Source organism: Anarhichas minor, unplaced genomic scaffold (genome assembly GCF_050575085.1).
Source record: "Anarhichas minor isolate MPS153535 unplaced genomic scaffold, ASM5057508v1 ptg000054l, whole genome shotgun sequence".
NCBI lineage: Eukaryota > Metazoa > Chordata > Actinopteri > Perciformes > Anarhichadidae > Anarhichas > Anarhichas minor.
Genome location: NW_027466500.1, coordinates 3,351,447 through 3,377,039, shown reverse-complemented (window position 1 = coordinate 3,377,039; position 25,593 = coordinate 3,351,447). Strand labels below are relative to the sequence as shown.

The 25,593-nt window shown below is 40.7% G+C and overlaps 1 protein-coding gene across 3 annotated transcripts in view; it reads right to left on the bottom strand.

Annotated features, from left to right (window-relative positions):
• arid5b (AT-rich interaction domain 5B) overlaps positions 1-25,266 on the bottom strand; it is a 72,593-nt gene extending 47,327 nt beyond the window's left edge. Inside the window, exons 1-3 of one of the 3 annotated variants that reach the window (XM_076075674.1) lie at positions 25,146-25,266; positions 24,565-24,819; positions 14,289-14,523 (exon numbers count right to left, since the gene is read on the bottom strand). In XM_076075674.1, the coding sequence (XP_075931789.1) occupies positions 14,289-14,523; positions 24,565-24,819; positions 25,146-25,166 (511 nt within the window). In that variant the 5' untranslated portion in view covers positions 25,167-25,266. Of the gene's footprint in view, positions 1-14,288; positions 14,524-19,117; positions 19,301-24,564; positions 24,820-25,145 lie in introns of those variants that run through there. The other 2 variants (XM_076075675.1, XM_076075676.1) reach the window with 2 other exon arrangements.
• Positions 25,267-25,593: the final 327 nt, after the last annotated feature.

Here is a 25,593-nt window from a genome sequence, read left to right as displayed (position 1 = left end):
TACCAGAAAGAATTAAAGGATATGTTGTGTAATTACTCCAAAGGAAAAAAAATGATTCTCTTCCATAACAAGCATGATAAATTACTCATCATAATCAGATTTTCAGAAATGTGCATACGACATGAAACTCATTAGTTGTGGTTGAAGCAGCTGCTCCGCTGGATGAATAGCCATTGCGATGTCAGATGAAACATCATTTATATCATTGAATTCCAATCCAGAAAAATAAAGAGGGCAATCCACTGCTGCATCTCTCAGATCCTCTGCTTTTATTGGAGAATTCCTACAGCGGCTTTGCGAGTTGGGACTGAAAGTAGCTGTAATATGAGGGCTGCTGCCAGTTAAAAGCAGATCCGCGCTGGCTAATTAAAACCCAAATGTGACTCACGTAAACTGTGTCATTTACATTCAACCAAGCTTAAAAATATTCAAACTGCCCACAAGCTCTGACAAGATCTTTCAGGCAAGTATGCTCATTTCTCTTGTCACAGAGGAGCAGGAAAAAGCTGAAAACCATTACTCTCATGCTCGCTGTCACCAGCTGTAGTTCTTAAATCACTCACTCTGCTAAAATGTGCTGTTGTCAACATTTCCACATTATCTGCTCGGCCAAGGAATTTACTGGATCCCCCTGCAGCTTTTGTGGGGTTGGCGAGAAATGGCAAGGCATGTATAACCCAGAGCCAATAATGTCACTTTCATATCTGATGTGGGGTTGTTTTTTTTAACACCAAAGCAAAGTTAAAAGCTTTAAAAGAAATAGGCATGAAGTAACACATTGGTGACGAAAAGAGGGAGACGAGAAAAAGAAAGAGGGAAACGGTGAGAGGAGGAGGTTCTTGTTTGGTATTCTCACTCCGTTCTGCAGGCTCTCTGCTCTGTATTGATCTCTGAGGTTGCCCTGTTTCCATTTAGCCCATTCTCATAATATATAACACATCTCTGATTCATCCGCATTCTCTCTGTCTCTCACTTGTCAATGAGGGGACATGACACTGAGAGGGGTCCATATAAGCAGCAGCAGGCGCCCGATCTGGCTATTGGTTTCATGTTATTGAAACCTGACCAAATAAAGAGGGAACAGCATCTGTCAGTGACACCGAATGGAAAGGATGCGTAGGGGGGGGGATGAGGGAGACATACTTGTGGTTCCAACGAAGAGAGAATTAAATGAAACAATGAAATAAATTCATTGAATTTGCATGATTCAACGCTTGTCCAATCTGTGAATGACTACTACATTTTGAATAAAACAAAATGTGCTAGAACATTTCGATAATTGCAAGCTAGTCTGTGCTGTAAACACAATCCCATTAATCACGCGGAGGATGCGGCATCAATACATCGCCGTATTGGTGTAAGACAAAGCAGAGCGATCGCACAGTGTGTCACGAACACTCAGCCTGTTTTGCTCAAAGGGAGAAGAATTGGAATCATATTTCAGATGTATTTAATGGATCTGTATTGAATAACATACTGTGTTTGCAAATGACTCGGTGGCCGTCCGTCATCAACATCACATCAGTCACAGACACTGACTCGCCTTTCCCCTGCTCATCATATCAGCTGCAAGCTGTGCTCTCACACACAAACAGACACAATGTACACAACACACGGCTCTTTATGGAGGGATACTTCAAATATATCTTTTGAGGATCAAATGGGGCGATATGGCTGAAATAAATATCATGATAGCATCATCATTTCTGTGAATTTCCCACAGAAACGTCTTTGTTATTATTGAGCGTTTTTATTTTATTGATATATCATCATGATCCAGCTGCACTAACCAATGTCTTTACAGTATATTAACAATGGATTAAATGGATTATCAACCGACTGCATTACCCATCAGCTTTATGGATGGTTTCAGCATCTTTCAGCTCATTGTTTTGGTTTTATAGTCCACAACTTCACTGTTTTATTCCCTTTTTTGCTGCTACGTGACTGTCGAATGTGTAAAGATGCAACTGTTTGCCAACACATGGTTACAATATATTCCACTGATGAGCTCTCAGAGTGGAGATGAATCAACTCTCCGTAGAGACTTCCCAGCAGGATAATCCACTTCTTTGCTGTCTATTTGTAAACTCCGGCCCAAACATTCATACTTTCACCAGCAATATTTCACACTTTTTAACTCTGCAAAGCATGGCTGTCATGAGTCTGGTGTTTATTGAGAAAGTAACTGTTTAAGTGGTAAACCCAGGAGCAGAAACATGGGACACTAGCACTATATTTAGTCATATTTCTGTGAAAATATGAGCTTACAAATAAATGGAAAGCGGATTAGTGTTCATGCTGCAGGACTGGTTTCAGAAGTTTCTATGGAGGTAAATCAATTGGACCTGTCACAAATTCAAGCTGATCACATCTGCTGGACAAGTTTTTTGCATCCGATATTAAAAAGATTCTGCGTTATCAGATACAATGGTTGGAGTATGACTTGAAGCGAGATCTGGCTTTTACATTCACAAGCCACGACTGTGCACTAATTCTTCTAAGATAATCATATTCCCACAAAAGGGCACTAACACCCAGAGGAAATGTTCTAGTGAAACTGTACAGAGGGCAGAGAGAGGGAGAGTAACACTGACAGGGAGTGATAGAAAGAGAGAGAAAGAGAGCCCTCCATGCATGCTGGCTCCTGTTCTTAATTATAGTACAGCACTAAAGTGCCCCATTCGTTTCAGCAGGGTGGGGCAGTGGCCTGTGACAAAGAAAAAAAAGAAGAAGAAACATTTATATAATTTTCACCTCAATTTATTCAAGTGTGAGACGCAGGGATTGGGGACACACAGCTATATGCGTACAAAATCAAGTGTGTGTGCACACACGCGTGCACACATACTGACACTCATAATAAGAAGTGTACACACACGTAAACACTGAGCAAATTCAACTTCCCTCAGCTTAATTCCATCCCAGATGTTCTTGCGGTTGACAGAAGGGGGGGGAGAAAAAAATGGCTGTACTAGATTTTCAAAAAACACACACCCATATTAAATGTTTTCAGTTAAACAGAGAGAAGAGAAGAGAGGAGAAGAAACAACACAAGCACTTTCCTCCAGTTGATTTATGTGATTCTATTACATTAAACATTCTTTCCCCTGAGCAGGCTCAGCTCCCTAGCAACCATCGCTCGCAGCCCTAATGTGTCTGGCGCGGGGCCAGGAAAAGCTGCCTGCCTTATTGATTGCCAGATTGAAAAGTTTGCATTTAATAGGTCCTGTAATACATGAAGGAATTATTCAGAGGGGCTCCTTGTCAAAAACCCAAATTGGTTCTTTTGACTATCAAAAAACAACGGGGGCCTCGTAACAAATGAGCTATCACAGACGCTCTAAAGGGCCTGCTTTTGGGCCGTAGATGAAGTTATACGTACAGCTTTGGCCCCTCCGAATTATCCGAGTGATGAGGAGGAGAAGTTGAAAACGTGATTGCTACGAGGTTAGATGAGGAAGACAAGTTTGTGCCATGTTGATCCCCTTTTGTGTAGTGACGGATTGACCGTTAACACTGTTCGCTGTCTGGTCCCCGGCTGCATCCTGACTAATGAAAGACTACTGCTGGGTTTTGGGGGTCAATCCACTTATGGCGCAGTCAATTCTGAGAGTAAAAACAAGCTGCTCTGCAAGAACCCGAAATGTGCAAATACCACAGGGAGCAAATTGAATCAACTATCTTTGGTTGCAGCAATACAGCTGCCTTATACACAAACAACTAACTGAAAGCCCTCTCCATGTCTCGTTCCCTCTCCTCAAGCAAGCTTAAAAGCTTTTACACCCAGGTGATGATACTCTATCTACTATGACGGCCACTTTCATTTGTCACGCAGCTCTGTCCGACACAAACTCAATTGCGCAGCTGTGATCAGAGATCTCGGAGGTTGTCACCGACAGGGAGAAAGAGGGATACATGGAGAGTTTCAGCTTGCAGCGGACAGCGTTTCCAACCACACATATCCTCCTCCTGCAGAATGAAATGGATGACATGTTTGGCTTTAAATGTATCTTTAATGGGACAGCAACTTCCCATTTGAGTGAGTTCTGCGGGAAGGTTAGCGCAAAGGAGGGAGAGCGAGACAAAAAAAAGCATCTTATCAGGAGATTGGGAATTGGGTCAGGCAAGGAATTACATGCCATTCTAGATCAAAGTTGTCGTGTGTATTTCCTCAAAGAAGGGCCTCTCATTATCTACTCAGGCTTATTCTCAGGGTGTAACTGTGCAAAAGGAAACATGATTTAATATGTTTTCAGTAAAAGAATGAAGAACAAAAAGAGCAGGAGGGGGGAAAAGGAATAATACTAGTGGCTATTTGAGACAGGCAGGTTTCCCAATAGTAAAACTGTAATGAGGAAGAGAAGGGGGGTTGTTTGTTTGGGGGGGGGGGGGTTGTCATTCAGCATGGCTCTATTGTGAATTCCTGTCATTATATAAGAACCTCTCTTTCTCCTTCTCTCTCTATCATCAGATCTGTACAGAGGAGGAGGGCTTTAAATAAACAGAGCCCGTAGAGTCAAGCCAACTGGAACCCTTTTCAATAATTACATCCAGCACAATACTCAATTTACATTGCATTTATTTAGCTGGAGGACTTGACAATGTGACAAAGAAAAGAGTGACATTAGCATCGGATGATAACAACTAGAGCGGTGCGCTCCCCAAGGGGAGATGTTTTAGTCTGTGGCTCAGAGAGAGACTTTACAGATAGCAATATGTCATTAAAAACCAGCACCATCTGTTCAGATTTCTTGTTTATGTGCTGTCATTGATATAAAGCGTACTGAAGATACAAAAGCAAATCCCAGAAATGCAAACTGTAGGAAATTCTCCCAGCACTTAGTTGTGATTACACACTCTAACAGCCCCACAAAAAAGAAAACAACCACTAACAATTGTTTTCTCTCCACAACCGCTAATGATCTCAGTTTGAAGTTCCCCAGCTCGCTCCTGCACAAACTGTTTTCACAAGGCTGCCGTGTTACTCATGTGAAACACACAGTATCTGGCTAAACAAGCAGGTAATTTCTGATAAACTGCGAGCAGCTTGGCTTTAAACGTATTCATTCCAGATTACAGAACATGACTTCTGATGGGGCAAACCTCCGCTTTACCAACAGAGCTGCAATCAGTGTAATGCAGCACATACAGTGTTTGTAGCTGCTTGACTCATATTTCGCAGGAAAGATAAGAACTTCAATGGAGAATATCTACTCGCTCCGATAACAACTTTATGTTTACTGGTCACTCCATATTTTTCTATTTCTCTCTGTAATATTGCTGTGGGGTTTGTTTGTTTTTCGCAACACCTCGCAAGTAAAAAAGGTCCAATATGAGTGAGTCTTTTGTATATTGTATACAGTATGACAACACGGTGAGAAGAGACACAGAATGACAATTATTTGGCAACGGTTTCTATTGTTTAAAACCTTGCCAGTCATAGTGATGAAGCGATAAATGCACTTTTGCTTCCTGCTTTTTTTTTGCTTTTGACAAAGACTGAAATATCAGGTTATAGTTATGTATCTAGCGTCAGCTCCATTTGCTCAGATGTCCTCTCTCCCATTTAATAATCATCATTTGCAAGATCAATAAAGGTTACACCTATACTACATTGGTATATAGGGATTCAGTGACTCTGCTAATGTTAACTGTAAATATTATCCTCTGACACGTCGGTTGAAACAACAGCTTCCCTGAGTTATGGCTGAGGGGAAAATCAGGGGGAAAAACAAGACTGGCTGAATGCCTCTCATTTTGCCAAGTGCTCCTCAGGCTAGTACATAACAAGGAAATGGACTGACAGGTTGAAAAAGAGGACAGAGAGGCATCAATGATCTATTGTTTGTAGCCCAGGCACTCCTTCCAACTCCTCTGGGAAGTCAATAGAAACCAAAATATATTACACCATCTGCACAGAGATATTTTGCAAATACAAATTACATCATTTGTTTTTCTTTGGCTTAATAAAAGCATTAAGAACAGTTATGTATCCAAGCAAGTATGTGTGAGCATATACACACACACACACACACACACACACACACACACACACACACACAGCTCCGACCAAAGGTCTGGAATCTATCAAAGCCCCCATTGCAATTACCTTTGAATGCAGGAAAAATGCATTACCTCTGTGCTGTGAAATGAACACTATGTTATTCCTACAAGGCTAGAAGTCTATCTTCCACACTGTGTACTACAGTATATATCATGCAGCTGATTACAGTATGTGACCCTCTTGCATCAGTGCTGCCTTTCAGATTATAACAGATATTAAGTGGATGTCGAGAAAGCTGATCTGCAATCAGTGGAGAGAGCTATTTTTCACCTTAGCACAGGTCTGACTGAAATTGTTTTTCTAACACTGTAATGTTAAGGCAGAATTAAATGGGTATTTTGTTCCCACACACATACACATGCTGTGGAATACAAGTTATTATTATCAATGTGCGCAGATCGGTCTTATAAATCATACAGCCGCAAAGCTTGAAAGTGAGTCATGATTCAAGTTCGCAACGGATCTTTTACACTCACATTAAATTGGAAACTCACGATCAACTGTATGAACCAACAGAAACAACAATAGAAAATCATCCTACACCAGTATCAAATGAAATGTACCGACACTCTCTAGATTCACTTATCCGAGACAATGCAATGATATCAATCGAGTTCATGTGCCTTAATCTGAAATAGTTCATATTCACCGGTGGAAGAAGCATTCAGATCCTGTATTTAAGTAAAAGTGTCAGTTAAGTAAAAAACATGGAAGTGTTATTAACTAAATGTACCATAAGTATCACAATTAAAAGTGCGCATGAGCCTACTCAGTCCTCAACATTGTTCCTATGAGTATACTCTACACTTACTGATGCATTAGTGTATAAGTAGTATTTCACTGTTGAGTGGAGCTAATTTTAACTATTTTATGCACGGTTGGGTAGTTTAATCTGTAAAGATGCATCAGCTCTGGAGTTTCATATGTGTCTGCAAAATCTGAATCTGTAAAGTATAGTGACTTAAACTGACAAATAAAAGTAGTGCAGGAGAAGTATGATGTATAAAATAAAAAGTACAAGTACCTTAAATCTGCACAGAGATTTAGTAAATTATTTACATTCCAGCACTGCTCATATTCATTTCACAATGCTATGTCCATTTGTGTGTTTTTCTTAATGTGGATTTGAAATTCAAGCCCTTTTAATACACACAACAGGACAGGACAGTTTTACATGCATTCATAAAGCAGATGGACTGGCATGCTCATAAAATATGCAGAGCTGTTAATTGTACAATCTGTGATGTGTAGAAGGCCCACTGAGCAGCACAGAATCATCCACATATAAGGCAGAATGTCAACATAACATGTCAGGGAGACGTGTACAGAAGGCAGTTCGGCACTGAAATATTAATGCTGCAGTAATACTTGAAATGAGCATCATCTCGACAAAGACAAATATAGAAATCTCTTCAGTAAGCCTGCTGGTTGGGTAACACTTAAGTGTGAGTCAGAGTGTAACTGGAACTAGCAGGCAATTTGTTTAAGAAACAAAACACAACCTGAGATAAAAAAACAACAACTCCTGATTCATGTGATTTTATGGCGTTTCTTAATAAGATAATCACACAAAAATTTGTCTTAGAAGGAGATAAGCTAGTGTGTTATGAAAGAACCTCACTCCCTTTCTGTCTATTTAAGATGCCTGGCAGAGGTCACATCAATAGCATCTCTGTTGTTCCAGACCTGACTGATGGAGAGAAGAGAGACACAACTGTTGTTTCAGACCTCGCTAATGGAGAGACGGAGCTCTTCATTTCCTCTGAGGCCATTCTCATTGTTTAACCATCCACATCAGCCTTCAGCCCCCTCCCTCGCTCAAAGCAAAAAAACACATTATGTGACATTCTAGAAATAAAATAACACAAATTATTAATGAATATAGCTATCCGACGAAGCTGAATTTGAGAACGGTGCGAGCCATAACAGGATATCGCTGAGATGTAGGGTGGTCTCTCTCTCTCTCTTTTTCTCACAGTGTGTCTTTCTCTCTCTTTCTCCCATTCAAATTCGAGGCATGCTCAAACATCTAATAGATTTTTCCACCCCGGCACACAATTTACTGCTTACAGATTTAGAATTCTCTGGCTTCCGGCCAGTCAGAAGTGAATTAATGATATGAGCACATCAGCGAGGAAAAACAGCTTGTGATTCTCTCTCCTACAGGTCTGAGCATAATGAAGAAGATACTGCCATAAACCCTCCCAGCACCACCAAAAAGAAGAGAAAAAAAAAAACATACCAAAGAAGGAGAGAAAGTGGGGAGGGGTGAGGGAGGCACATAATCAATACAAACACTCCATTAAATTACTTAAAAAAAGGATTTTGGACAGTTTGTAGAATTAGTTCTGCGGAAAAAAAGCAGAAGGGGAAGCAAATATGTTTGAAGGGCGGAAAGCAAACAAGTGCAAACGATACAATCTGCCACATATTCTGAATGGAGGAACACAGTGTGGCGTGTCTTACAAAAGCATTCTCTCTCTCTCTCTCTGTCGGAGTCACAACATACCATTACTCTTGTAACACCGCAACACTTTTTCTTTATCTTTTCCAAGAAACCGCTTTACTCCTTCCCACGTTGCAGTCGAAACATAAAACATTTTCATGTGTGATAGTGACTCAAAGTGCCAAATATTGTTCTGTATTGTCGCCAAGACAAATCAACCATGAGAAGACAGCATCTGTCTGTTTCCTTATCGCCGGGTTCCTGCCCGCATAAACACATTCAGTGACGCTCTCAACAGTCTCTGAAAAGGGACAGAATCTACCCTCTACATCAAATTGAAATGTTCCGACTGAAATATTGTCGGGATATCAACTCAGGTATATGTGCCAAGCCTGGCAAACCGATCAGATGTGGCATCAGGTGGAAATACAGTCGTACTATCCCCGAGCAGTGCGAGGCTGTGTAGAATCTTCAAATGCAGTGATATCCCCTCCGTGCCTCACTGGCCTACTGTGCCTTCCAGCTCAATCAATGTGCGTTTAGCTCAGATCACATAGAGTAAAGTACTAGTCCGTCCCAATTCCAGACAACACTGTTATTCTGAGTACGTTCCGAGTGTGTGCACACTAAAAAAATGGCAGTAAAGTATTAGGACGTAAAAGAGGCTTCATTTTGTTGATGTTCATTATTGTTCGACAAAGAAATAGGCCTTTTTCACATGAGACATCTTGACATGTTATAATAGGAAACGCCAAGGTGTAAATAATACAATTGATGGCTGAATTGCTTTTAGCTGCTTTGATTTCAGGTTCCTGGTATTGTGCATGCTCGCTCACTGTCAAAACTTTAAACACCTGAGCAGCCATCGCTATGTTATTTTAACATGACAAGCGTCAAAGGCAACAAAGCAGCCAAGCTCAAGAGGTTGTTGACATAGTAATGACGTAAAATAGCACTGAGAATTGGCTTACAGAATTTCATTAGGTGGAAGGTAAGGGGCGAAACAAAAGCACGTGATTGGTTGACGTTTCAACGCGTCTTTGGAGCGCCGAAAAAAGGTGAGACCGGCTGAACTTTGACTTGTAGCGCATCACACCCATCATAAAATGCTAACTGCAAAATTGTTCAACAATATACCGTAGAGAATCAGTATGTAGTATGGAATTAGGACACAGTCAGTTAGGTCAGTTATTGAGGATTATAGGAGGTAAATGCCATAATGTCATTCATTTTATACATACAACTCAAGTACAACTTCAAATACATCACGTCACATTTGACTCTGGACACTGATGTAGCAGCCAGTTTTACTTGTCATTGCAGGGTAAACACAGGTGTTATTAACAACATTAATTATGTCCCTGTTCAATTTAGGTGGGCCACTGTGCCTGTTGGCTCACTGTAATAGCTGTGACACACTGAATAAAATGGGACCGTAATTCCTTTTATCAATTACACCTGTGTGTTTAACCTGCATGTCAGAATGGCCGCTGTGAAAGGGGCCTATTGGATGGAAATCATCAATCAAAGCTCACTATTTACAGCTTATTTCATAGAATAAAGAAGCTGCATGAATAACATGCCTTTCCTTGAAAAATGAACAACTGACCTTAACTACCATCCCTAACAGTTTTAATATGCAGCACTGCAGTAGACATATAATATCAGACAGTAATAAGTCAGATCATAATATGTTTGTAATTGTATGGTGTCGTTTACTTCAATTTTCAAAAGGTGCTGCAGCACAAAAATAGTATTAAAAGTCGAGGGGAGGGGTGACTGCTTTGGTAATACACTGTATATTTTCTCCGCCTGCACGGATACACGGGTTGTTTTCTCAGACAGCCCTGATCCTCACAGCGCTGAGGGATGAACCAGCTACTGATGATGCTACAGGTGAAGGCAGGAGTCAGGAACACCATCTATGTTCTTTGAATGCAGGAGTCACAAGCTTTGACCTTGTATAATCCTCCACATCATCTCAACTCACTATCTGCTCACTGGCTTGAATTGAAGAAGGACAAGACCGAAAACCTATTGAGCTATTTTGTGAGCAAGAGCAATCCTTTTGTTTTTGTTTTTTTGTATTTTATTCCTTTTTATTTTCCTTCTACAGCTCTCTGTTTCTTCTGGCTAAAGCCAAGAAACTGTATCAGCAGATACAGCTCGCAGACGCTCGGCCTCGTAGTATACGAGCAGAAACCAATTTCGGCAGGCAGCAATGAAAAAAAAAAAAAAAAAGAATCAGGCCAGTTCTCTGGGGAGAGATAGTGGGGCACAATGTAAACTTCCCTGGCAAGTCATCCCTGGTGGATTGAACAGTAAAAAGAAGCTCTAATGCTCAGTCCAATACAAGATAAACTGAGTGGACGGTTTGCCTTACCTGATTAAGTGAATCACATTACAGATTATGTAAAGACTGCAAAGTACAATACATCACTCTTCATGCACTCGAAGAATTATTCGAGTGATAAGATTATTGGGCTTGGTTTACTGTATGTGGGAAACTACACTGTTTTTAATGTGATTAATGTCCTTTGTGTTACATGCAGGCCACGAGGAGACAGATTGTTGTGTGTTTTTAGCTCATAGAGATCCTTGAAAAACTATACATACTAAAATCAACATTTTGTAAACCGTTTTCATCCTTTATCTTGCCGAGAGTTAGATGATACCACTCTCATGTTTGTAAGGTAAATATGAGGCTGCAGCAAGAGCCTAGCACAAAGACTGGAAACAGGGGGAAACAGCTAGCCTGGCTCTGTGGCAACAACACAGTGACAACAAGAGGAAGACGTTACGGAACTCTGCCAAGAAATAGTCCACCACATTTTTTCGAGATTAAACAAACAGGATGTTAATTTGTGAGCTCTAGATTTGATAGGATAGAGCCAAGCTAACGGTTTCCCCCTATTTACAGTCTTCATGCTAAGCTAAGCTAAATGGTTGCAGGCAATATCATCATATGTGCAGTACAAACATTAGAGTGATCCAAATGTTCTTGTCTAAATCACGGCAAGAACAGACTGAAGCTTTGTTTCTTTAATTTTTCAAATTCTTTTTTTTTCTTTCAGTTTTTAAAAGGCGTTTGGGAACATTACGTCATTCTCAAGGTCCTCTTATTCCTGGTCAGCCGCACTTTTAAAACACTGCATTTCAAAGCCTGGCGAAAGCTGGAATTTGAATTATCATACCAATCGTCTCTCTGCCTCACAGGTTTTAGAGTCACAGCTGTCGATGCTGCAGGACAGCAGCAAAGGTCACTTGTTTCTCTAATTAATTAATTTACTCTGTGCGGGCCTCTTTGGTTTCACCCTTTATGCATTTCTGAAGACAGAATGGAGCTTTGTTTACTTACCAAACCATATTGCTCTATGTATGCGATGCAGATCAGGGAAAATATAAATGTCATTTGGATATTTCAGACACATTTGTCTTCAGTATTTTTCACACGTTGACTGTGAGACAACAATATATAACAGTGAACTTAATTCACATTGGCAGCGTGCCAGGAAAAGTTAGGATACGCACTGAAAAAAAAAAAAGAGAACGGTTTCCCTCGATAACAATGGCACACTTTATTGCTCTTTAGCTCACAATGTTTTTCTGTGCAGCTTGTGGTATTGCTGCAGTATCCTGTTATGGGGAACAATCCAATTCCTCTGACATAGTTACAGATCAGCCCGAGAATAACAATCAGCAAATATATCATTCAAGCAAAAAGAGCGAGCAGCCACTTCTGTTTATAAATACAATCCAAAAAAAGAGCATATAGCTGTATCATAAAAAGTCAGTTCAGTCAATGAGCCAATATTACACAGAATTACAGACATTCAGCTACAAGATGCTTTCAGAGTACTTTTATATCTGATCTGCTGCTGGGGCATGAATATTTCATTTCGGTAGTCAGCAGGATTGCAGTGGCATATTTCATATTTCTATGCAAACCCTTGCTCAGAGTAACGTGCATTTGCATTTGAAGAATAAGTAATATCTCACACTCTCTCCCAAACTCTCCGCATCGCTCATATTGTTAGACTGTCAACAACCGCCACGCCAAAGAGGTAGTGAACAAACAAACAAATGGATAAGTGAGTGCACACCACTGATTGTCGGTGTGTAGCATGTGTTCACGTGTCCATCTGCGTGTGTGTGCGCGTGTGTGCATGTGTGTGTACGTGTGTGTGCGCGCGCGTGTGTCTCTGGTGCCCTGCCAGAGTCTGAGCCCGTTCTGCTGAGTGGGCAGATTCTCTGGCGGAGTGTCCCATCGGAGTGACAAGTGCATTTAGAAACAGCCTGATGGAGTCATTAACGGCAGCGCTGCTCATTAGCAACACACGCACACATTCACTCACACACACACACACACACACACACACACACAACCCCTCAGTAGCAATAGCATCATTGTCCGGTTATTACACAGACAATGGATAAATCTATAAAAGCTGGACGAAACAGCACATTTATAGAAAGCCCTGATATGGAACATAATATCATTTAAGAAGCAGGCTGACACATCTATTTGTGAAAGCAAGCAATCACACACACACACACACACGCAAGCACAAGCAAACTGTATGGATTACTGGAATAACAACAAAGCATCCATTATTGATCCTCTTGTCCTTTTTTGTGTATGAGATTCAAGCAACATCGAGTAATCAAGGGCATTACAGCATCGCATAGAAACGCACCACAGCTTCTCTTCCTGGAAGATCAGGAGCAGAAAACAGTCCAGGACTCATCAATAAACCACTCTTTTCTGCAAAAAAAAAAAAAGGCTCATGTTTTCAAGCCTATAGCAGTTTCACTTCCACAAAGGCTTTAGGCATAAAATGATTATGAAAAATGAATTAATCGAGGATTAAAAAGCTACATTTCTGGCTTAAATCAGCAGGATACATACATATAATCTGACAAGACATGATTTCTAGCATATTTCTAGCATGTTTGCTAAGCTACATTATACCATTATAATCAGTATTAGGCATTACATCACAGCCATGTGAGAGAGAGGCAAATAACTGGGAAGCAGCTTCAAGGGGAACATTATGTTCTTTCTGATTATTAGGCTCAAATGCCAGAGTTTCCTATTTGCATCGGATGAATCATCCACAGAGACATCCAGCTTTATGTTGGGCCTGATTCATAGGAAATGCTGACGTGAGACTCAAAGAGCCCGGTGCAGGAATCAAACAATCACCAACACTTAATGGCACCGTATACATGATGGATACGCCAGACAACCATTCAGACACAAACAGCAATGATCCTTGAAGCTCCAGAGATACACAGCCAATTACGATCTGAACTGATGTGTAAGACGGCGTCGGAGGAGCCGTAGACTGCAGTTTGATGTGACTCAATTATTTAAAAACATTACCAGCTGAATTATGTGATTTTTGCAATGCTGCCTTTGTTGTTGCCGCACTCTAAAAAGAGCTGTTATGCTGTAGGATAATAATGCGTTGGCAAACACGCTGCCATTACCTCTATCCTGCCTCTATTAGCGTGATTCTCAGCTCATTATATCGGGAGGAATTCCAACTACACACTGATGAATTACTGCAGTCAAGACAACACTTGTTAAACCAACCAAAGGACAATAAACATAAGCTGATTTATGGTGGAAACGGGACACAAATACAGAAACATTACAGCAGCCCAGAGAAATTGAAAAGTCTGCAGTAACCTTTTGGAATGAAGAAATGCAACAACAAAAAAATAACCTCAAAAACGGCAAAAGAAATTGAGGTTTCTGCTGACGCTCACCAAGCTGTGCCCTCTCCCGCTGGACATCCTTGAAGTTGAGTCCGCTGGTCAGGGTGCTCTCCCGGTAGCGGTGGAGGGCCTCCCGCCTCCCGTTGGTCCCCAGCTCCCGAAGCACAGAGGGTTTGAGAGGCTCGGCCTTCAGACAGTGGGTCCATCCTGAGAAGTCTGGTACCGTCCACTTCACCAAGTCCTCCAGCCGCACAATCACCTTCTCAGACACTGCAATTACCTCGTGCTGAAAGGAAGCGGGGAAGAATCCCAATTACAATCAGCGCATATAGGGAGTTCAATGCAACTATGTCAAGGTCATGGATTATTTAATTTTGCCACAATTTTACGACTCTGTTTGAAACAGTTTTGTTGCACAGACACGTAAATATTTCAAAAACAGCACATCGGCATGAAATCTATTTCGCTCTGTAAATAATTGCACAAACAATTTGGGATTAAAAGAATACACTTTTGAACTTTCTCTACTATATTAAACTGTGATTTAAACTGTGATTTTTTACATTAGACTTGACCCTTTGTTACTTAAACATATTGCTTTCAAATGATTTGTACCTTTTCTCTCATTATAAACAACTTTTGGATACTTTCTTAGTATTTCTTTTTGACTTGTCTTGATTTGTGCCATTTTAAAATATACCAAGTCTCTGAATTTTAGAGCCTTTAATTTAATAAACAGTGGGTTAGGTGATGTGTAATGAGTAGTTTTGTTTACAATTATAGCTCTGCTTTGAAGTAAAAAACATGTATTTGTCTTATGTGTGTTTCTCCATACTTCCACTGAGTACGTAACATTGGGGAAAGAAGTATGCAGAGCCTTTCCTTAACTAGAAGTAGAAATACCAGTGTCTAAAAATACCTCCTCTGAATTTAAAATAGAAGTCATTATGAAGAATGGCTCACAAGTGTTATTTTAGTATATTATATTGTTCTTTTTTTGTCACTAAAGAATACATTTTAATGAATCAGAGTTTGTCAATGTGGAATACATTTTTGATACTTAACTTTATATATACTACTGGTTAGAGTAATAGTATACTACTGCATCATACCATATTGTTTCATGTAAAATCTTAATCAGCAAAGTAGGAACTATAAGTGTCAAAAATGCAGTGTAGTAAATAGTACATTAGTTCCCTCTAAAATGCAGAAGTAGAACAAGTATGTAGTTGAAAAAATACACAAGTCCATTTCTTGAGTAAATGTACTTTGTTACATTCCACCACTGGCAAGTAATGTGGGAGTATAAAATGAACACAATCAGGGTGAAAATAACAGGATTAAAATCAGAAGCTAGTAGAAGTAACTGGACGAACAGGACGTCCTTATTTATCAACTAAATTGATGCGTAAGTCGAGTAGCATTACGGCTGTGGATGCACATTAATGTAAGTAAATTACTGCGCCATGAATATGGATGATGCGGATGATTGCTGAATTGAATTTATGCCAGCAGTTAAATCAATGTCAACGGGGACGTAGATGTTTTTAGACTTTTTGATTAGCATTTAGGAAGTCAGGCTGCCGATGTTCGCCATGAATGTTGAGATTTTTATGCTTTTAACACAGCGGCTGTGATTACACCTTGACAGTGTAGAGGAGCAGAGGAAATGTAATTTGTTAGAGTGAGAGTGTAATGATTGAACAGGAGAAAGCTGTGAGCCAGTGGTCTCCCTGACACACAATAAAACGAATATGACACTGTCAGAAAACTATAAATGGAAATCTATTGCAGTGATGTGCATGGCTGACACTGAGGTAAGCCTAATATAACTGTGGTGCGTTTGTGTACATACTTTATTCTGTTCAGCTGGCTTACTTAATAAGATTTGCTCTCAGTATGTGCTTCAACCTTCTTCTTTTTTTAAGGTTGATTCAACCCCATCTAATAACTCTCATACTTGAAGAACTACAAGTCCGATGGAGAAGCATGGAAGCGGAGATGCTTAAATGTGTTTCCATTTGAAGGACTAATGGATGAAGTGCTTGTTACCGACAGAGTGGAGTAGTGTGCTGGAAGATGGCTATTACAGAAACAGGGAAATCTGGAGGACAGATGTGTACAGGCAGAAATGCAGACACTCCGAGTAGGTCTCTGATGTTTACCTTGGTTATCTCCAATTTACCACGCATCTGTCTGCCTGTACACATTTCCCCTCAAAGAGCCTGTATATTACTGGCATTAAAATAATATTAATTTACTCATTATTGACATGTTTAATCACCGTATGCATGAATGAGGAGAGAGGGAACGCAGTAAAAGCTAAACCTTTACGATCTAATGAAATCCAAAAGGACAACTCGGCAGTAAATCCTTCCAATGTGAAGCTTAAAATGTCAAGTTTTTCTGGTCTTTTGGCATTTTAAGCTGCGTTCCCCGTGTTTTGAAAAGTTATTTCAAAGTGTTCCTTTCATTTTGTCGCCATATTATAAAAACAAACACATGAACACATGACTTTTCAGCGTTTCCGATTCTCTCTGAGGGCTCTGTCTATACAATTACCCATATTCAGTTCTCACATCATCTGCAACTACAGGCATATCAAATCCCAACCAGTTGGAGACAGCATTTCCTTATAAAGGAAAAGCCTGCGAGGGATAGCTTGATATAGCTGTGCCTCCCTCACTAAGTAGAAACATCAAACATGGGTTTTCGGTCTTCTTATAATGAGCTGTCTTCAGCTGTCAAGTGGTGGCGGGTAGTTGTAACTGGCTTTCCATGCAATGAAAAACTGACTGCTGTTTCTACCTTCAGAGAAGCAGGCCATTTGAATAATGTAGAGCAACAGTAAATAGCATTCAGCCCGCAGCCAATAAGCACATTGTACTGTATCTCTACAGAATGTGCCACTGTAGTTTGATGCAATCTACTGACGGCACATATAGAGAAACATAACCATGAAATATCTCAGTTGAGTCCATTCGAAACAAAAATAATGTACTGAATGCTTTGCGGCTGATGTATGAGTCAAACAGCAGTACTTCCAAGTAATTCAATAGCACACCAGAGCATACACACAGCAACAGCAAACCGTAAAAACACACAGCCATTCCCTCCATATCAATCAGCTGAATGACATGCTGCCTTGTGTGAGTGTCAACAGATCCTGTTTGGGGACTTGTTCAGCTTGAGAGCAAAACACAACAGGTGAGAGCAATTCAGCAGCTGTCAACACAGTCCAGAATATAATCAGTCTATGAACGGAGCTGCAACAGGCCGCGTCCATTAGCTTTCTTTTACTTCACCCGCAAACTTTGCACTGGCTGAAGTTTGTGGGGTGTGATGAAGCATGTACAGTCAGGAAGCTGCATACTCGCTTGTGGTTAGTCATGATATGTGATTGAGAAATGTTAAGGCGGATATTGAATAAGGAAATGTGCTGTGTTTCCATGGAAGGGGTTTGTCAGAACCAGTTATTGAGAAACCATCACAACAACAGCATTACGACAGCCTGGTTTGCCTCTACAAAATTAAAGAAAAAACAGAAGAATTTCTACCAATAACAAGAAGAAGACAAACTGGCTGTAAACAATGATTGTTTTCTTTATAGTATAATCTCTTATGACTATTATTGATTCAGTGAAAAATTAACCAAAAACACTTCATATTAGTTATTTTTGTCCAATCAACAGTCCAAAACTCAAACTATTCAATTTACAATCACATAAAATGACAATTCTATAATTCAATGAGTCAATTGACAGACAATTCATCTGCAACTGTTTTGATAGTCAATAAATCGTTTAAGTTGTATGTTTCTCACTCAAAACTGCCAATAATTCTCTGGTTGCGACTTCTCAAGTGTGAGCATTTGAATTTCTTTGGGTTTTGGACTGTTGGTGTAACAAAACAAGAAATTTAAAAGGCATCGACTTGGGCTTCATCTATATGATTGTGGCACAAACATTGAAGAAAATGGAAGCTAATTATTGACAGACTGGTAAATAATCAAAATAATCGTTCTAGACATACATTTTTGCTCAACAAATGACTTAAATGATCCATCTAATACTATAATTGTTGTCAATTAATTTTCTGTCAAATCAATTAATCGACTAATTCCTTCAGCACTACGACATTGCACAGATTAATCAAACCAGCAGCATTCATCCGTTTTGGGGTTTCAAAGACGTGCTTTAGAGACCTGCTCTTCTGTAAATGCTGCTCATCCACACTGCCCTGTCATTTCCAGTTAGGAAGCTGATAGTTAAGCAAAGCGGCAGACACAGCCAGCAGGCCACTTGATAATATAGGTCACGGGACTGCAAGCCCCCAGCCAAGAGGTGACACTCCACATCAGCAACATACCAGACAGCCTGGTGTCATTTCAGTGGCACTTCCTACACAGATGCATTAAGAACACGCACACACTCTGAAATTGAATCACACACTAAACGTCTTAATGTGTTGCCAGAATTGTACCTCGGCTACGTCAATAAACGTGCACATTCTCCAACTGCTTGTTTTATGATTGAGTTAAAATGCAAGGTGACACATTAACAGCTGAATGTTACATTCCGTCTCCGTCCTTCTATCAATAATTTATGTTATTACCGCAGCAGCAAGATATCTCCAAAAACATTACGGAGTGAATTTATTGCTATGACTGCACATAATGGACTGAAAGTGGAGAAAAACAGACTTCTGCTGTGAAACTGTAGATAAGTCTGTTCCAGCAACCCGTGACTCCAGCAATCTCATTGAAATTAAAATCCATATCATTCAATTTATATGGATGCGGCGGTGCACTGGTGGAAAAACGGCACGCGAGGGATATTCCCAATTCTGTACATACGGTGATCCAATTAGAAACAATGCACCCTTAAATATTCCATATCACTCTGAACAATTCCCTGCGAGAAATCCACGCCACTGTGCGCGAACAGTGAGGGAGACATTCCTGACTGTCAGCGTTCTGCGGCGGAGCGTCTCATCGCTCGGACAGGACTTTCAGCTCGGGAGTCAAGGGGTGCACGCTCCTGGTGGGTGGGTGTCTTTCTATACTGTGGGTACACACATTCACACACACACACACACACACACACACACACACACACACAGACACAGTGCCCCTGTCATGCTGGGAAGGTTTCAGCCTGCTGCCTCAGAGAGGTCAGCACTGGAATTCCTAAGGCCAAAGGAGATTAGTAATTGAGTAATGGACATGGTGACATGGACAATGAGGAGACAGAGCAGAAGAAGGTGAGGGAACGAAAGAGAGCGCGAGAGAACCAGAATATGAAACACAATATGAGTTCATTATCTATCTCCCCTCCCCGTGACTGACCTTGGCTTCAGTGTCCCAAAACAAACTTATCTAGGAATTAAAAAGGGAGCTCTGGGGAGTGAGCCAGGGACAATTGAATTAGAATATGTTTTTTGAGACTGCCTCAAGACTAGAAAGAGTTCAAGGTACAACACTTAAAAAGGTGAGAATCATTGTACATAATGTTCTGCCACTTAATGCATGCAGTTTATTCATATGCATAAACATTGCTGTAATATCTGCAGGGGTGTTGAACTCATCTTTTATTCACTGATTCCATTAAGAGATTGCGCTCACATGAGCTGGGGTGATATATGAACTTAGCATTCTTTCGCGGTGTTAATGACAGGGAAAAAGAGAGAGATAACAGGAGTTTTCAAAGGCTTTCCGAAAGTGGGTGAGGCATCCATCATGTAAGGTGACACCGCGAAAAAGCTGCGTCAGCTCCCTTGAATCACAGCAGCTTTGTACTCTTGTATTTTAACAAATGCACACACAAGACAAAAAAAACAAAAACAGACTGAATACTTCCACGTCTTTCTGTCGAAAGACACACAAGAGAAATATTGGCTGGAGTGTTAAGCAAAAGCTTCTCATCTGTGGCTGTATTCTCCTCAAAGGTTATAATAACGATCCACTGTAGCTGGGGGCACTGGAGTCATGCATCAAGGCAAATGTTTGCCTGTTCAAGTGGTTAGTCAATGACAAAGTGGAAAAAACCGGGCTAAAGAGCATCAAAAGTCCCTTGACAAACTGGCCGCTGCTGTAACATATCATTACTTAGGCGGCAAAGACACAACACAGTGTGGTGAGAAGAATCAGAAGGATTGTGAAGGATGAGAATGATAACTCCTTAACCAAATGGGAAATATTAGTGGGTTTTTTATAGCCTTTGAAGTCCAGGGTATTCAGTTTTAAAGGTTTTAAATTACACTACCCTAAAAAGCTGGCAATAATTTACATGCTATTTCAGCAATGGTGAGGAATTCACTGGAGGGCAGTGTTCAGAGTTAATGACTTGTTCTGCGGCAGGAGGAGGCACATGCACGCAGGCTACACATGCACGCTAAAAGACCCCCCCAACCACCTAAATCCCTGCTATTGTTGCGTGAATGGGGAGATTTGGTATGATGCGCAGACTGGACAAGACATGGTGGCAGTATGGATGTTCTAAAAAAGATCACTGTAAAAGTGCACTACATCACATTTAAACCTGAGTCATTCAGCAGAACGACCTTATCCATCAAAATGCTGGTCGCATATCTAAGCCACTTACACTTAACTCAACTAGCATCCCAGATGCCTGAATTACCCATTCAGGGTTTTTCCCTCAGGAAAAATCAAAGAAGCAGCAAATGAATACAATCTAATTTCCCTACAAGCTGGCTTTCCAAGCACTGAAACACATGCATGGACTACTGCCATGCACTGAAGAAATGGCTCTGGACGCATGCCAAAGTGTTTTCCACAGCAATCAATACTGGCCTAGTGCTGCAGTCCCCAGCCTGTCAGTGTATGTGTGTGTGTAGGAATGTGTGTGTGCGTGTGTGTGTGTGTGAGAGTGTGTGTGCGTGTGTGTGTGCCAAAGCCTTGTCAGCTAGAGGGACAGAATAGAGGAGAAGAGAGGTCAGATGAAATCAGAGGTGATGATAATAGCACATTAATATAACATGATCCAGAAATATTCTCAGCAGTTGTGAATTCCCATTAAGAGTGCCTTGCTGTATTTGCACTAAAGTGGGATATATAGTAAAAGATAAGCATAAGTAATTAACCGCCTGAAGCAGAGAACACAATAAGTGGGTGTTGTGTGCGGCGAGCTGTTATCTACAACAGCTCTCTCCTGAAATAAGGAGTCCAAAAACAGAAAGTATTGCACACCAGCAGGAGAGGCAGGCGACTTGGAGTGAGAAGAAGTAATGTGTCACTCAATGAGTTTTAAAACACATGTGACTGTTTAGTCAGTGGCAGTTTGCAGGCACACAAATAGAGCAGAGGCCCCAAAAGAGGGTTTGTCATAATGGGTGAGCAACTCGACACAAAGCCTGTTTAAAGAGCAAGCAGAGCTCAACTGGTGGGGGTAAACACTGCTTCTCAGGCTGAGATGCAATGAAAAATAGAGCTTCCTCCACATTAACCCAGAATAAATAAAATACAATAACAAATAAAATAAATAAATAGATTGATTTATACAATTTCTCTGGATCTGTTCACCAACTACTCAGCAAACACATGCCAGGAGTGGCAGGTTTATTCAATGAATCACTATTGCTATTTTCAGCCAAAGCTGACTGGATTTAAAGCTGGCTACATTTAAAAAGGAATTGACCTCCAACCCTGTGACAGAAGAAAAACAAGCACAGTAGGTCATGGGTTGGTTCCTCTTGTCACCGCACAGCACAGCAAAACATGGCGACGCAGCACAGGAGAGGCTGAGAGCAAACAAATACCTGAGAAACAACCAGGAAATTACATCATACCTCGGCGCTGAGAACACAAGTGAATCAGTAATCCAATTCCAGTGAGCTAGTTCAATATAAGGCTATTCTGATGTTTTGAAAAAGTTGTGCCTTTGGGTATTTGTGGGATATTGTGCTTCGGGCTTAAGATAATACCGTATGAGACTTGAGCTCACAGAGAAAAGGAGAAACACTGCCCTGGTTGTTTGCATGTCAAATGTTAAACTCTGCTTCTTTTTTATGTGTGAAAATATTCAAAAGTCAAACTAAGAATAAATGTCATGAGGCTCAATGACACCAAGTTGTGGCTTTACCTCATGATGTGCTCTTTTCGCACTGAAACCTTGTGAAAATAGCACACTTCCTGAGAGCTGTATGTTATCAAGTTCATATCTGAGTAGCCATAATTTGAACTTGGTTTTCAGCCAGTCAATTACAGATTCACAGAGTAACTCCGCAGCCATTAATCTGTCTTCATATGCTACCAGAGTCCTGAAGAAAAATGACTAATGTGAGGTTTATAAACTCCACTTCCCTACATGAACTCCTCTCTAGTGTTTACGTTTAAAAAAAAACAAATAATCTTTTCACACATTCATCACTCAGGCGTGCAATTTTAACAGCCAATGAGTTTTAATGTCACATCTTTCTGTGATGCTGGTTTACCCTTCCTGTTTGTTTTCTGGATTATGGGTTGCATCTGTAAACGCTCCTAGCTGACTCACACAGCACAGATTACTGTTATGGGGCAAAGTCAGCGAGAATCTGAATGGGCTCAGTGAAGGTCATAAACTGACTTGAAGTTGTCAGGGCAATTTCCGCTGTGTAATACAGTAAGTAGTCTGATTTGCTGAGAGCAGGAGGCTCGACAAGCCCTTTAATTGAGATCAGCCGGCAGACACCTACACTGCACTCAAAACATATCATCCTCAATTTATAATATTTCATAGTCTGGTTTATTCTATTACAAGACTGCAACTTCAAAGCATGTGCATGTGTATCTGGTGCAAGCAGGATTGCGTGCTGTGATGCAAGTTGCTGCATAATTCATGCAGGGCGATAGCTTGTATTCCTCTTATGCTTGTACTCTGCTATTAAATACACAAACTACAGCAGCTGCGTTTCCTCTTGAATCCTTCTGTGTTTCCTTGAACTCTTTGAGATTTGATTCGCATCGGCACTGCAGCCCTTCTGGTAGTTCATATAATATTTTCCAGATAAACCCAAATGGACTGGAATGTAAGCACTTTGAAATGCAAATAAGTCTTTGGGTAAGGGGCGGAGCTGACATGTCGTTGCGCAACTGTGGCCTTGGAATCGGCGGCGCATGCACTCAAAGTAATTACTAAATAATTGCAGCGTGTTAAAGGCTAAAGCGAGGGGGCTTCAGGAGATGATACCCGTTCATAGAAGAAGTCTGCCACAAAGATGATAGCTTGTCTAAGCGACAGCCCATAAATAGCCACCTTTCTCATGAAAGGGAAATGTGATAGCCACTCTATTACTCAAGAGGAAAGAATGTAAGTAAACCATCAGCGGAAGAGTGGAGTACAAACACGGCTTTGTCCCTCCCTATAAACAATATAACAGCAGCAGAGAATAATTTCCATCCAGCCGCAAGTGATCACAAGCAGAGAGTAGTAATTAAAGTGCTGTAGTCGCTGCTGGAGGAATATCGGAGGGGAAAACAACACAGCATTTGTTTTAACAGCCGATGAGAAGAACCCTCGATATCTGAGTAATGCCATCCAGTGCAACGATGTAATCGGATCACAAGCGCCACATATGGCCACAGTCAATCATAACTATTGCCTTTCTGTGCCAACAACAGCGTAATGTAACGCGGAGGCGTTTTAAGTGCTGCCTCATATGTGAGCTGACAATATCAACATTGTTGAGGATGGAAATGTCCACATGGAAAAAATATGCAAAGCGCGGAGTAGTTAAAAAACGTGTCAGCGCTGGCTGTGTGCTCCGCCACGCTTTATGACTCGCTCTGCCTCTTTCAACATCAGGCAGCATTACAAAATATCTAATAACTATCTTACCGAACGATCTGAGCCGGGTTGCAACCCGGCTCCACATGCGCACATTACCGTTTCGCAATTTCCGCCCATATGTCAGTATTTGACACGGTTTACCAAGAAATTAAATGACAGAGCCTAAGCGCAGAATTCTTGCGGATTTTCCCCTTTATAACACAATTAACCCCATAGAGCGCAGCAGCAGCCTTATTGAGCGCAGCTGGACAAGTGCATATTCAGCAGTTGACACCACAATAGGCAGATAGGTTAAAGTAAAACTATGGAACAAATACAACAAATAGTAGGTCAATCATTTAGCTGCTCGGGCACATCAATGTCAGTATTGATGCACGCGTTTAAGCGAATGTCTGCCGCCGGAGACCAATCATCCACTGCCAACTCTTAATGCAGAAAAGAGGATGTTTAATAAAATGCTCGCGAACAAGAGAGCGCACAGAGAATAAACACGTTGTAACACCAATCATTCATAATTATCCATTATGAATTAATAGTCCTACCTCTCCATGAATGCCTGTCCGTCCCTGGGGAGTATCCTCGGGTAGAAAATAAAGTTTGGAGCTTGATAAAAGTTGCTTGCTTGTTCTTTCTTCCCAGAGCAGCTGAAGCTCCGCTATGCAAATAGGATCCTCCGGTTTACATCTGACGAAGAAAAAGTCTCCGAGAGACAGAATCCTCGGTTTACCGTCCCGGTTAAATTTAAAGGCTTTATAGAATATATATGGTCCATGTAAACCGCAAGACGAGCCCACCCACTGTAGAGGAAACACAAACAGAGAAATTAATGAATGGCTTATCAACTCATTTGGTAAACAAATCGTTTCTAAGTGGACACAAACGTTTTAAACATCCCTGCGTAATTACGCACGGTTGGCAAATATCACATTAGGACATCTCAGTTTCCTGCACATAATTAGTATCATGTAACTATTTTTAATGTTCAACATATGACACAGATGTGGTCATGCTAAAGGCAATGTGGCAAACTTTTGTGGATTAGGCACGTGAGTACATTTTACAGTAAGTGGTGATTAGCGCAATGCGAAAATAAAATAAATAGACGGTTGATAACAAACGTTACCTTCAGTGAGTTCGGCTCCATCTCGACGTTATGAATTGATTAAACTCAACACGCTCTCCAAACTTGCTGGCTTGAATGGATCGTGAAGGTCCTGCAAGGGACATATTTCTGTAGAGTTTAAAACATCGTGTATAAGTCGATTAAGAGTGCTAGAAAAATATGTTTTCTGGTAAAGGTACTGCATGATATACTGTGAAAGTATGTGTATTTATTTATTGAAGTACATATATCGCCATTATATTTGGGGCGAATTTCTATTACGCGTAATCACGTGTTCAGACATAAATATTAACATATAATCATACACACAAATAATTTTCAAACATCAGTAGATGTTAGTTGTATTTAAAATACTAAATACCGTTTTGGGGGAATGATCTGCCCATAGAAGCCTAATTTGTGCTCATATACTGCGTTTATGGGCTTTTCTGAGACCTTGTGTCTTCCA